The 14,355-nt window shown below is 38.6% G+C and overlaps 2 protein-coding genes across 2 annotated transcripts in view; both read left to right on the forward strand.

Annotated features, from left to right (window-relative positions):
• The window catches only part of rassf5 (Ras association domain family member 5), a 42,379-nt gene extending 41,512 nt beyond the window's left edge, over positions 1-867 (forward strand). Inside the window, exon 6 of the mRNA XM_084100570.1 lies at positions 1-867. This exon is cut by the window's left edge and continues 1,518 nt beyond it. The gene's annotated coding sequence lies outside the window, so the exon portion shown is untranslated.
• A 3,499-nt stretch (positions 868-4,366) lies between these two features.
• Positions 4,367-13,130, forward strand: dyrk3 (dual specificity tyrosine phosphorylation regulated kinase 3). Its single transcript, XM_084101882.1, has 3 exons — positions 4,367-5,871; positions 6,882-6,997; positions 8,959-13,130. The coding sequence occupies exons 1-3, from the start codon at positions 5,829-5,831 to the stop codon at positions 10,546-10,548; spliced, it is 1,749 nt and encodes a 582-aa protein (XP_083958008.1). The 5' UTR covers positions 4,367-5,828; the 3' UTR covers positions 10,549-13,130.
• The last annotated feature ends 1,225 nt before the right edge of the window (positions 13,131-14,355 follow it).

Raw genomic sequence — 14,355 nt, forward strand, 5'->3', positions numbered from 1 at the left:
TCTGCATTTAAAAGTTTTTTTTTAATGTGCATACTTTGGTCTGAAAAATTATGCAGGAGCATGTGAATTGAATGTGTTTGTGACACTGGGGAATTTTATTATTTGTGAACAGCATTCTAAAGCACTGAAGCGGTATTCCATATTGGTCTGGAATAACTGTAAACCTTTCAATTTAATGTTCAAGGCACTGATATATCATTTTTCATTTCCCTTAAAAGCACATTTAAGTCCCAATCTCTTAAAGAACCACGGGGTTATAATTTTTGACCTGTATGTTAGTAGAGATGGTACTTTAGAGTCATACGTTTCAATTTGGAACAACACTGTGCCCATATACTCGGCCTGTATATTTTGATCTTGAATGGGTACACCTCCTGGTGGACTGGAAGTCTCACGTCCACCCTTAAGCAAGCGGCAGGGCCTCGTATGTCTGCTCGGGCTACTTCTCCCTGACCGCCATATTCCTGCTGGCAGTGCCTTTAGTCTCCGTGTAGCTTCTCTTGACTGTGTACTGTACATATGCTCTAGATGTCTGGCCCTATAACTCCACGTTGAGAGATTTCACACACATTCAGTGGCAGTAGCCAGGTGCTTTCAATGTCAGAGCCATTAAGTCCATGTGGGACTTTTTGGGACTAGTGATTACAAATGTTGAGGGGTGTGTCTGTGTGTGTGTGTGCGTGCGTGCGTGTGTGCATTTGTTTTATTTATTTTTTGGCTCAGTTTCAGTGTGTGTAAACTTGAATATTTGGACAAGTCAGTACTATCGAGCAATCTTTTTTCTTTTTTTCAGAGTATCAAATGTTTAAAATGTCTATAAAGCTGTAATGTAAATATACTTGATTGAAATAAAAGGTCACCCTTTAATGGCAATGAATTTGTCTTTTATTTACAATTAAATAAATGAGGTAACTAACAATTCTGTAGTTTAAATTATAAATAAGAAAAATAGAAGTTTACAAATAATAAAGATTTAGTTTAAATTTAAATGAGGCGACTAACTTGAGTTACAAACAAATCTATAGTTTTAATTTTAGGAAAATTAAAAATCTAAAAAGCAGGTTAGATGCATAACATTACATTTTACATTTTTAAACCTTTAAAAGTGGTTTACTGTAAATGTTTTACTACAATAGTGGAAAATATGCCAATATTACTGTTGGTGTCCTGTATTATGTGACGGATTACATAATTTCTTTCTACGGATCATACACCAGTTTTACATCAATAATAGTATAGTATTATCATGGTTGCACGAGTCATACACAACCAGCAGAGGGAACCCTAATCATAGTTCAAATGCAAACACTTTTTGCTTCAATTGCAAAAGATGTCCAAATATTATTTATAATTGAAAGAAACAGTTGCAGTAGTTGTGAATTATTTTTTATTTTTTTAAGATGCATTGCATACTAACATATGTATTTATATGGTATTGTGTAGCAGTATAAAGAAAGCAAGGACATGCACTATGTTGTCACAACTGCTACATTGTGTCTAGAACAAATAAGAAACAGCCAACATTAAACTGTAGTGTCAAGGGTCAGATAGCGCACGTGCAGTGCATTGCGCACGTTTGTGTACACATGGCACATTACAAGAAAAACAAGTTATTTCAATTTTAAACTTAGTTTGAACTGGCTCCACACTTTAAATAAACACTTGGTAAAATCCACCTACAGGTTCAACAGCATGCCCATATTTGGAAAAGTCTGGCAATATTTTAAGGACACCTAGAAACCTTTTAAGTCTCCACAAAAAGACAGCAGTTGTGAGTGTCCATCATAATGTTGCAGAGCCCTCATGAGGTGGGCATGTCATGTCTGCTACTGAGAGGTCAACCTGAAAACAATGTCAATATGTCATCTGAAGACTCAAATATAGACAGGTCTCAGCTTCCCCTAAGACTGATGGCTAAGAATAGCATACTATGGCCAGGGTCCTGTTGTAAGCACACCCAATTTAGCTTGACATGTCTCACCATATCACCCTTGTCACCCCTGCATGTGCTCTTCTGCATAAGTTGATCTATATCTGGGCTTTAAAGAGTTTGACAACAACGCCAGACTTGCCAAGGCAATTTAAGATATCCAACAAGGCTTAGGATTGGTGTGTTTTGATATGTTCCATATTTATCATGCAATAAATCTTGTACCTTTGTTTTGTAGATTGCCATTATAGTTGTGCTTTCTATTTTTAGCACGTGTATGTAACATAAAACTGAGATTTAAGAAAAAAAATATATTCTACTAACTTTGTTTGAATGGTCACTATTTAATGGTGACATTTTAATTGTTGCATAGCCTACTGAATCACAGTTGGTCTTCTTCCTGACATTTAGTGAATTGTTTTTTCCTCCATCTTAGGCCATCTTTAGACTGAAAAGGGGGAACAAAGGACCAATAGAAATGTGTATCCACAATATATAATGAACATCATTTTGCAAAATAAAACTGATTAAATTATGCAAATCAAATTATATAATGATATCACTAATAAGTTTTGTTTATGTCTATACAAAACACTGTTTAATGTAATTTACAAACACTTTAAAAAGAAAGCAAAAGAAATGGGAGTTTAATTTAATGTATAAAAACTCCCCATTAATATTAATAAAAACTTCACCATGCAGACAATATATTTGTAATCAAATGACAGATTTTAGCCGAAGCTTCAGCGTCTATTTGTAATTCTAGGGGGCGGGACGCTTCAGATTCTAGAGAGCATTTGATTGGACAGAAAATCTGATGAGAACCTGAAGTGCAGAGTGATGTCCTCAAAATCATCGACTCATATTGGCGGAAGTGAGAGAGTTTTGAATGCTTATATCTTCTAAATGCGATTTTTTTTCTTCTTCATTGTTTTGCAGCAATCTAGCTTATAGATAACAGTAACATAACATATTCATACTAAAAGCCAAAAGATTTCATGGGGACTTTAATTGTAATTCTCCATTTAATTCCATCCTGCAATTCAGTCGAAAACACATGGGCGAGGCTAGCCCATTTTTAGGGGTGCTTCAGCACCCCTAAAAAGGAGCTCAGCACCCCTAAAACTTGGAGTAAGAAATGTTGTTATTCTAAAATTTTTGTTCGTCTTTGACAAGGTTAAATAATGTTCTTCATCTTCAATCCGCAGCAGCGCCAAGCAGAGCGCAGGTCAGAAACAGAGGCGTGTGTGTGTGTGTGTGTTTGTTCATCTGAGCCTCATTGGTCTTTCACTTCTCGTCAATGTCAGAATATTTGAGATGACCAATCAAATCAAAGTAGGCGGGCTTTATGTTCACGGAAGCTGCTGAGCGCGAATTTTACATGGAATTTTAGCAGCACGACTGACGCTTCAGTTTATAGTGCGAGTTAAGATGTAAGTAGCTAAACTAAACATTTTATATTTGACAGTTTTTTAGGTCATAAATGTTAAACGAATGACAAAAATAATTAGAAAACTAATAAACTTGTCTATTTTCGCCATTTTGAGCTGAAAATAGGCCTATATAACGTGTAATTATGTCATTGTGAGGGGACAAGAAACATTAACAAAGCCGTTTTCATAGGCACAAGATTAATAATGCATGTGTACATGTTGAGAATTAATATAATACAATTTGTAGCCTTCAGTAAATTAAAAAAGTTCAGCTTTAGGAGGGGAATTAGAGACAGGGCAAGATCAGGAGACTGAGAGAAAAAGACAGAGTGATGGAGATGAGGAGAGAGCGGGTTTTAAATATATTTCTTATCCTTTTTTGGCCTTCAAACGTCTTGAAATGCACATATCAGAGAAATAAAAATGTTTAACCCCATAACAACCTCAAATTTATGACCTCTTTGATTATAAAGCCCTGTCTACGGCCATGTATTAGGCCTAGATCAATAATGAATGTGTACATATTGTGAATGAATTTAATAAACTTAGTTACCTAGCTTTCCTGGTAGCTTTGTCTGAGAAAATGATTCATAAATCAACCTATCAGTTGACCCTATGTTTACTTTCTTCACTGACAGACAAAAATGAAAAGCCTATATCAGTCAAAGCTCAGCTTTAGGAGGGGAAAAGACAGAGCAAGATAAAAACAAAGAGAAAAAGAGTGTGATGCTGATGAGGTGTGAAAAATAAACGGCTGCCCGCACATGGTTTTAAAGCTATTGTTATCCAATTTTTTTGGCCTTCAAAACATCTTAAAATGCACATATGTAGATCAGAGAAATCAAAATTTTCTCGGGGGAGCATGCCCCCGAACCCCCCTAAATACCTCACATTTGGGACCTCAGTGATTCTAAAACCCTGCCATATGCATGTTACTGGATGAATGAATGAAACTAGTTAATAATGAGCATTAGACCATAAACTAACTTTTTTTTTTTCCTCATTGGGGGCTGAGCCCCCCTAAAATGAAAATCCTAGAATCGCCCCTGCGAAAACATATGCGCATATACATGACCCTGAATCATTGTATGGGTCAAATTGATCGATGTTTCCTTTTATGCCAAAAATCATTAGGATATTAAGTAAAGATCATGTTCCATGAAGATATTTTGTAAATTTCCTACCGTAAATATATAAAATGTTTATTTTTGTGAGTGAATGCAGCACAGTGACGAACATAAATGGACAACTTTAGTTGTATCTCGGCCAAATATTATAACAAATCCTATCCTAACAAACCATACATCAAGAGAAAGCTTATTTATTCAGCTTTCAGATGATGTATCAATCTCAATTTCAACAAAAAAATGACCCATGTGACTGATTTTGTGGTCCAGGGTCACATATATAACGTTATATATATATAACTGAAGAATCATTCCGTTGTCATTAATACAGAAATCACATTAGTAGCCTAATCTATTTTCAACTCGAAACGTTCCTGTTTCGTTTTGTTTATGTTTGGATTTTCAGTAAATAGCGCCATTTTGGCTCAATAAGCACTTCCTTGTATCAGGTCAATCGTTCAACCTTGAAACTACAGGAAGTTTGAGCCAGAATGGCGTTGTTTTGGCCTCGCCCCAGCCAGCAGGCAGTCTCCTCACGAGCCCTGTTTGATGACGTCGCGCTGGGCGAAGCTGAAGACGCTCTTAGCAACAAGCTAAGAAACCACACATATCTATGCGCTCGATTTCGGGACGGAACGCGCGTCCAAAACACTCAGACGATTTATGAGACAACTTGTTTGAGATTATGAGTTCATTTGGACTTCTTGTTTTTATAATGAAAGCAAGTTAGACCTGTAAGTTACTATCCGGAAAAGAGGAAACACTAGCCTGAGCTTTAGCTGGCCGCTGGACCGTGTGCTCGGACTGGGATGACTCTTCTGTTCAAATCAACAACACGATATTCAGGAGAGGGAAAGAGTGGGGGAAGTCGACATCCGTTTAATTTTTGGACTCAGTCTAATTGTGCTTTAGGGAGGCGGTTTGTGGTCACGGAAACGCATTTGTTTTCGCTGCAACTTTGAATCTTCATCAGCATTCGAATGCATTTGTTAAGTTATATTCGTCTTGCTACAGGTTCGGACTTTTGTGTCTCTCTTCATCATGCTGGAAATATAGACACCTCTATTACTTCTTCTCCATGCTTGTAATACAGGTGGTCAAACTGATAAGCCTCATGAAAACAGCTTAAAGGGGATCATGCCTGAACCTTTCAGCACTGTGAAGTCTTCTCTCTAGCCTCTCTGGACATCTAACAAGCTTCCTCTCGGATATGAGACTCTGATGATACTTTGGTCGTCTCACTAGAAAGACATTGCATTGTTGTTTTGGATGGATCTTGCTTTAGTGAAAATATTTTTCAGAGGAAAAGGAAATATTTGATGTTGATTACATGCAACTATGATGATATTGAGCAGAAAACCAGATGGCCCCATAACTGCAGGTAGGTGTATATCCATATGAAATATAATATCCTGCTCTGTAAGTTTGATCTTGGTTCACTTAGCAAGCGAAGACTATTTTGAAGACAGCCAATTCATTGTTTTTGGAATGCACTGCCGGTGTTAACAAGTCTTCGTTAATGTACTGAAGTAAGCAAATATCATAATCTTGGAACCACATCCTGTTTATTCCTGATGAAGTTGTCACATGTACATCAGCAATGAAAATGCACGGGACAGTGGGAACAATAGCCCCTACAGGCCACATTATCTCCATATGGTCAAGTTTATTGAATTGACATCTAAGTGATAGTAATGAGGTCTAAATGCTCAATAAGTTCATAGTATGTGAGAGTTTGTATAGTTACAAATATTTAAAAATGCTATGATTGTTTTGATAAAAATATTTAAACTCTTTAGTGTTCATTTCATCAGCCATGTTGTAATGCAGCCTACAGAAGCTGTTGTTCCAGTATTTTTGATACAATGAAAGTCAATGGGGTCCAAAACAACATTATACTTTCATTGTATGGAGAAAAAAGCAGTTGAAACATTATTCAAATAATGTGTGTTCCACAAAAGAACTGAAGTCACGCACGTTTGGAGTGGCATGAAAATTCTATCATAATTTACTCACCCTCATTTTTTAGGTGAAATGTCCCTTGAGGCAAATGTCATTTAAGAATCTTTAATAACATAATCGGTCACAGTTGTGGAAACTGCTGAAACTGAAATGAGTCATGAAGCCTGGTTTAATATGAAGTCACCTGTTGTGTAATGTGCTCAAGAAACTGTCTGACGCACCTGCAACTTGGTTACATACCTCCCTAAGGGGATTTCTGTTTCTCAAATGGGAACCCTCTTTTTTTCTGTCTTTCTTATTTTTTTGTAATAGAAGGTTTTATTTGTGTAGTGGGTATATTGGATGATTAAGTGACAAGTGTATTAATATTTTGCTTGTGGATTCACAACCTAACCCCAGACTCCTTTTCTTGTTTGCGTTTCTCCACAGCTCGCCACGGGGACGGTCTGTATGATTCCTACATGCGCACCGATCACATTGTGAACCAGGACGCTGATGTGAATGGACAGAGTCCCTCTGGGCTTCCCCCTCTCCCCAAACACACTGTAAGTCCTGACTTCCTGTTCCCCAGACCTAGTGCCAGGACCTTCTGGGGCTCATCTTTCACAGCATTCTTTCAGTGCGCCCTAGATGAAAAAAAGTTTCCCTAGTGCTTGCAGCTCTAAAGAACTTTATTCAGTTCTAGAGAACAAGTGCGTTTGAAAATCCAAATCACTATAAGTCTTGTATGAGTAAGCCAGTTTTTCAATCTCTGCTCCTCCAACTCAATATGTTCGGATGGTTTTTCACCCCTGTGGTTCAGTCTTAGTTGAGCACATGTTCTGCTGCCACTTGTGCATCTTGGAACGTTGCGTATTTAGACAAGCCTTCCTCCCACATTCTGATAGTGGTACAAGTTCCATCTGCAGCACATCAAGTCTGTTTGTTGTGCCTCACAGCGTGTGTATTGCATGAAAAGCCAGTGCTTTTAATCCTTCAATAAATAAAACATAACTGTATCAAATTTCTATTTTTATGCTGGGTAAATACACTAAAACAATATCATGTTCAAACTGGACAGATTAAGCCTTGCAATGAGGTGCATGTAGCTTACAGTATGATACGTCATCATGGGACCGGTGATGGTAAAGGATATGATAATCCGATAATTCTCCACTGTACTATTATGCAATAAGTAATTTGTGTACGTGTTGGACCTGGTGAAATAATTTTTATTATAAGACTTTATCACTCTTGTATGCTATTATACTGCACTTCCAAGATAATTATTTGGTATTACCTTCTGCAAATAATTAACTAGTAATTTGTCTACCGTAAACATTCAATGAACAACTTTGATTTTCTGGCATTTGGGGTACAAGCAATCGTAGTAGTTTCCAGTAGTTCCACAAAGCAGATTTAATTTAGGTCACCTACTCCTTGTTGAGTCAACCAAGCTTTTTTTGTTGTAATTGAACAGCTGATGCATTTGGCTAGTCTCTACAATATCCTTCAGTTCCCAACACACTGGTTTCTATTTTTGTCTCACTCCTTGGAACTGCCTTTCCATGCCCCTTCCCCCTCTAAAATGATTGGCACAGTTTATTTGGCACTTGATAATTTTATCTAAGTGACCTAATTTTTGGTCCTTTGCTTTCTTCTTCTTTTGCTGTATGCAGAGCCAAACATGCTATAGCTTGGGCTTAACGATAAATCGTTGATAGTGGAATCTTGAATGTGAATGAGACTAGGAGCAGTCATGGTGCATTAAACATCCTGAATGTGAAAGATAGTTCCTCTGTTCCCCTTCACTCAGGAAAGCCCACTGTGACTGGCATAAACTACCACTATTTATGACATGCTTATTTTGCAAGGCAAAGGTTCAATGCATATTTAATGATATAGTTAGGTCTAGTGGCAATTCCTCAACCATGGCAAGAATTCTTTCCAAGCGTTGTCCTGAAAGTATGTGAGGGAACTGAAGTCATACACCCTTTCTAAAATAACATTTCCATGTTACTTGGTTTTCCCAGTCTACTGAAATGCAGTTGATTCTGTATATAAATTGCATTACTGTGCTTTGCAATCAGCATGATTTCAGGTCTTAACAACTAGACTCTTGCTTTCGTAGGTTTTTTCTTGTATCTCCTGGGAGTATGAAAGTAACGTCCTGTTCCACTAGTTTTCAGTTCACATTCCAATCATACTGCAGAGACTGTCTGGCATTCTCTGTCGCTGCAATTATCACTCATGCATCAAACGTCCCCACTGGTCATATATTATTCCCAGGGTTACTAGATAGCTGATCAATTCTGCACGTTTGTGCTATTGATTGTTTAACACTGGTCTGATAAAACCTCAGAGTTACAGTACATTGATTGTTCAGTTGTATGCATAAGCCAGAAGCTATGTGGAAGATTGTGAAAATTCTCTCATCTGAAAAGATAATGTTAGCTTTGGTCAACTTAATTTTTGTCTTACAAAACTTGTTTTGAAAAATTGTTGAAATATCTCTTTCTTTTTGAAGGGTGTCAACAAGCCTACAATGAAGGATCACCAAGCAATCCGAGGAGGACAGATGAAGGTGAAATATATTTACGAGGACACCTACAACCGCAAACTCAATGGTGTGACCCAGCACAATGGCACAAGCCAAATACCAGCTAAGTCCCAAGCTGCAGTCTCCAAAGAGAGAAGCGTGGACAGCAACAGCTCTGTGAAATCCTCAGAGAGCTCAACAAAAGTCACAAAGCTGGGCAGCCCAATGACCCCAGAACAAGCTATCAAGCAACACCGACAGCAATTGACTACCTTGGAGCAACAGGAGATCCACAGCTATCCTGAGATCTACTTCCTGGGACCAAATGCCAAGAAGAGGCAGGCAGTAACAGGGGGCACTAACAACTGTGGTTATGACGACGACCAGGGAGGATACATCCACGTACCTCATGATCACCTTGCCTTTCGCTACGAGTTCCTCAAGGTGATCGGCAAAGGTAGTTTTGGACAAGTGGCGAAGGTTTATGACCACAAGTTACAGCAGCACCTTGCCTTGAAGATGGTGCGTAACGAGAAGCGCTTCCATCGGCAAGCTGCTGAGGAGATCCGAATTCTGGAGCACCTGAAGAAGCAAGATAAGACCGGCAGCATGAACGTAGTTCACATGTTGGAGAATTTCACCTTCCGCAACCACATATGCATGACTTTTGAGCTGCTCAGCATGAACCTGTATGAGCTCATCAAACGCAACAAGTTCCAGGGTTTCAGTCTCCCGCTGGTACGCAAGTTTGCACACTCTATTCTCCAATGCCTGGAGGCTCTCCATCGCCATAAGATCATCCACTGTGACCTGAAACCAGAGAATATATTGCTGAAGCAGCAGGGCAGGAGTGGGATCAAGGTAATTGACTTTGGCTCCAGCTGTTTCGATCACCAGCGTGTCTACACATACATCCAATCCCGCTTCTACCGTGCTCCCGAGGTCATCTTGGGATCGCGATATGGTATGCCTATAGACATGTGGAGCTTTGGTTGCATTCTGGCAGAGCTGCTTACAGGATACCCTCTGTTTCCTGGTGAAGATGAAGGTGACCAGCTGGCCTGCATGATGGAGCTACTAGGGATGCCACCTCAGAAACTGCTGGAACAAGCCAAGCGTGCCAAGAACTTCATCAGCTCCAAAGGCCACCCACGCTACTGCACGGTCAGCACACTTAGCAACGGCACCGTAGTCCTCAACGGGAGCCGTTCTCGCCGAGGAAAATTGCGAGGTCCCCCAGGAAGCAAGGAGTGGGGGTCGGCCCTCAAAGGCTGTGATGACCCCACGTTCATTGACTTTCTGAAGAAGTGTTTGGATTGGGACCCTAGTACTCGAATGACACCAGTTCAGGCTTTAAGGCACCCCTGGCTCTACAAGAGACTGCCCAAGCCTGCACCTGGTGGCGAGAAATCCATGCTGCCCAAACGGATCACAGAGCACAGCACCACTTTCCCTACTATCATCTCCAAGGTACCCCCAGTCATGGGCTCAACTAACAACAAACTGCGGACCACCATGATGGGTGACTCCACTGGAAGTATACCCTTTCGCACAGTGCTGCCGAAGCTTGTTTCATAGAGATTCCTTAGCTTTTCAGGGATAAAGACATATTTGTAGCCGTTTTAGAAGTGGATTTTTTTTTTCCCCGTTTCTTTTCTAAATGAGTGTCAAAACTCACTGTTTCAATTTTTAATGAAGTGTAGCAAGCAAAAACTTTTATACAACTATACTGTGTTTTTTTCAAATGGCCTTCAGAGTGTGAAATTCAAAGTTGACATCAGGGCTGTTTTTTACACTTTGGTCTTGAATCCAGTGCTGTTGATTGAGGTGGGTGAAATTTTGATGCTGTTGCTCGCTCCTTATCCTGTCTTTTCTGAAGTTTACACTACTTCTGCTCAGACAAATGTACAACTTTTGCATCTCTAAGTGCTGTTTTGCGTGTATGTGTGAATCTTAGTATACTTTTTAAGGGCTTAGAGTGAATTTGCAGTTTTAGGTCAAGCATCTGGCTCTAATTTTCATCTTTTAAATGTCAATTTGGTGTTCTAAAGCCCATGTTATCTTATCTTGGTCTAATTTAGATCAGCACATTTTCTAATTTTATTCTATTTTAACAGTATATTCCCCAGTCACTTGCATCCCAGTGAGAGGTCAAACTCTCAGCCATTTCTTTCCACAACTGTTTATTTTTTGAGAAGCTGTTTCTTTGAATATGTTACCATAGAACAAGATGTAAGAAAGTTTGTACTTGTTGGTAAGTGGTGGAGTAATTCTGGTCACAATGCTGCCTGATGGCCATGCCCATTCCTGGGAGGTATTGGGAAAGACTTTTTCACAGGTGTTGTAGGAGCGTGTTTTTTATCAGTGCTATTTTGAAAGATATTGGTCAGGTTTCAATCGAAGGCAACAGGCAGTATCACGTGTTTGCCTGTAAACAGCAGTATGTATTTCCCTGCAGCTGATTATGGGGGAAGGGAATTGCACGTTGGCAGTATTTTCAATAGCAGTGTGCTGTTTGCACTCATCGATGATAGATACCAAACTGCCAGTGTGAGGACTTCATAAACATGTTCAAATTACGAGATAACAAAAGGTGGATGACATGCATCCTTCAGCATTCTGTTTTTTTCCTATAACCTCACTCTTGTCCAGCATTTTATATAATGTTTCGTTTTTGTTTTGTTTGCAATTATTCTTATGCATATGCGTGAGAAGATAAGGGGGAAAAAACACGACTAAAGAGACAGTGCAGGGTAGTTCCCATCCCCCAAAGGGCACAGTGTGGTAAATTTCCAGTGACTCTGGTTGATGGTGTAGTCTGGAATATCTCTTTATAGTGACCTATTTTGTTCCCTTTTCACTCTTAGGTTTACAAGAGAATTTTGTTCTTTATACAGTAGAGCACGCAGCACATTCACCCGCCCACAATGGCACTGCTCAATGTCTGAACTTTGAGTATTTGTCCACGTGAAACCACTGTAAGGACAAACAATGTATGCATTTGGTTGTTCGGAAGGTTGTTGAATGATCTAATGTAAGCATGTTTATTGACACTGCCTCACTCTTTTTAGCTGTGAATTAAACACTGAATGCTTAGAAGCTAATTGTTTCAATGTAAAACACTAATCTGCTGAAGGACTGTGAAAATGAATGGTGCTTAACCCATTGGCCCTTTAAGTTTGTAAAGCATCAGTTTGCTACCTGGACCAAGGTAAGAATGAGGAATTCAGGCAAGTAGTTGTGAAAGTCCTCTTAATTGGAAAAACAGCATGTCTCTTCATACCTCTTTCTCAGGTTGTAACCCTTTTGGGGCTTAATGGACATTTATATATGATTCCACACATTTAGCGGGTGTAAAGATGATTCGACATTTAATAAATCTACGTTTCAGAAGAAAAAAAAAACAGTATAGCTTTAGAGATGTTGGTGCTCAAATTAAAACTATAAACCCCAGGCCTCTATAGTGTCTATGTCCAATCATAATAATTTTTGGGTTCATATGTGGTCTCCCACACATTTTCAGTTGTTCTGTTTCTTTTTGGAATACATCAGGGGAAAGTAACCTTGTGAAAATGGTTTAGTGTTTTTCTACCTTTCTTGTGAAATCCATCTTTTATGCTCAAAAGAGATCTCTACCACAGCAATAACAGCATCATGCTCTACGTCTTTCCACTTCGCTTTGGCTTTCCTGTCTGTTTATCATGAATTTTTCACCAAAGCACCCGTTCACATGGCTGTCTCTTTTTGTTTCGTCTCAGTGCGTGAACCCCTTGGTTTGGGGGACTCTAGTCTTGTGCCTTTAACTGAACACACTTGACTAAATAATGAAGGCTCAGCACGGGATGACTAATGTTTCTCTTCCAGCTTTACTGGTCAGGTTTTTGTATTGCTTTTTATTTCACCCTTTTATAGAGTTTTTACTTGTGTTTTAAAGAGAAGTGAAAGGTAATGATGTAATTTTCCTTTAATAACCTTTGTCTGTTGACTGTTGGCCATGTGGTTCAAAGCATGATAGTCACAGAGCGCATGAAAATAAGTGATAAAGTGAAATAGGAGTAAATGAAAAGTTTTAAATAATGACAAAGTGTGTAAGTAACCAAATGAGCTTGTATTAGTTTCTTTTTCTAAAAAAGAGAAATAAAAAAATCAATATTACCATTGTTTTGTTTGAGAATTGTCATTTATCGACCCTTTTTTCGTAAATGTTCTATCCCCTGGAAGTTGGCATGAAAAGAAAATTCATTGTATCTACTTTGTAAATCCATGTTATAGATCTTGTAAATAATTTATTCATGTATACGATATATTTTTTTAAACCCTACTTTTTCTTTTTTACTTTTACAGTGATCTGTTACTCTCAGACGTACGTCATAATACGGGAAAATTATATGCTGTTACTTGTGTTTCAGCATGCCTTTAAGCACTTTTATCTTGTCCAATTTTAAATGATTGAAGAAAGCATGCTTCCATAGTGCAGTACGCAGTTGTAGGGAGTTCTGAACAATAATGTTTGAGTTTTATTCCATGGCAAACTTTACTCAACAAACAGGTCCTTGAACACACCTATGAAATATAATATGTTTTATGCAGGAATGTGCATTAAATATTACTGGAATTTGTATGCACATTATTTGCATGCTTAAGTTATTATTCATCACACAAGTGGACACAACTTCTAGAAATCAATTGTTCTTTGTGTGGATGTTATTTATAACTATCTTGTAGGAAGTATTTAAATGGTGGCTTGTGCCTTTACAGATCTGTTCTGACTTCAAGTCAGACTCAAGCCTGTTCCAGTTCAATTACTGATGTTCATAAACAACAGATCACCTGATAAACTGGGTAAACAGATGGGTGCGTCATGTAGATTTTTGACTGCATGTCTGAACGGTATGTAACAGACTAATGTTTTGACTTGTCCTCTCATTCACTTTTCCAATCTTATAGATCTACAGTTGTAGATCCAAATGGCAATATTGGCTTGGTTGAATGTTCTCACTAGAATATCCCAGACTCTAAAGTAGGCAAAGTGATGTGGAGAAACAACAGGATACTTGAAAACAGTCACAGGAGGTCTGGAGATATTCAAAATTGGACACTGTTTCTCCATGAGGAGAAATATGAAAGTATCTTTGTTAGACTCTGATCTCCAGCCTTACTGATGCTTGTCAAAACTTTCCTGAAAGCAGCAGCAAAGAGGGCAAACCGGTCGGTTAGTGTATTTGCATGTGACGAGGTCATAAACTTGCCGCAGTATTTACATGTTTGAAGTGGATGTGTCCTGTGTAGAAACAAAATGAAAACTTAGTTAATCCTTTTTTTATGTACCAACATCCCAATAAGTCATGATATAAATTGTGAAGTTGGTGATTCTGATGATCTTGG

This window comes from Abramis brama (genome assembly GCF_963993115.1).
Source record: "Abramis brama genome assembly, chromosome: 23".
Lineage (NCBI taxonomy): Eukaryota > Metazoa > Chordata > Actinopteri > Cypriniformes > Leuciscidae > Abramis > Abramis brama.

Bases quoted from the DNA above. Each gene is read 5' to 3' on its own strand.
- dyrk3 (XM_084101882.1), top strand. From the start codon at position 5,829: ATGATGATATTGAGCAGAAAACCAGATGGCCCCATAACTGCAG. The intron at 5,872-6,881 runs GTAGGTGTATAT...GTTTCTCCACAG, and splicing joins AGATGGCCCCATAACTGCAG to CTCGCCACGGGGACGGTCTG. The intron at 6,998-8,958 runs GTAAGTCCTGAC...TTCTTTTTGAAG, and splicing joins CCCCTCTCCCCAAACACACT to GGTGTCAACAAGCCTACAAT.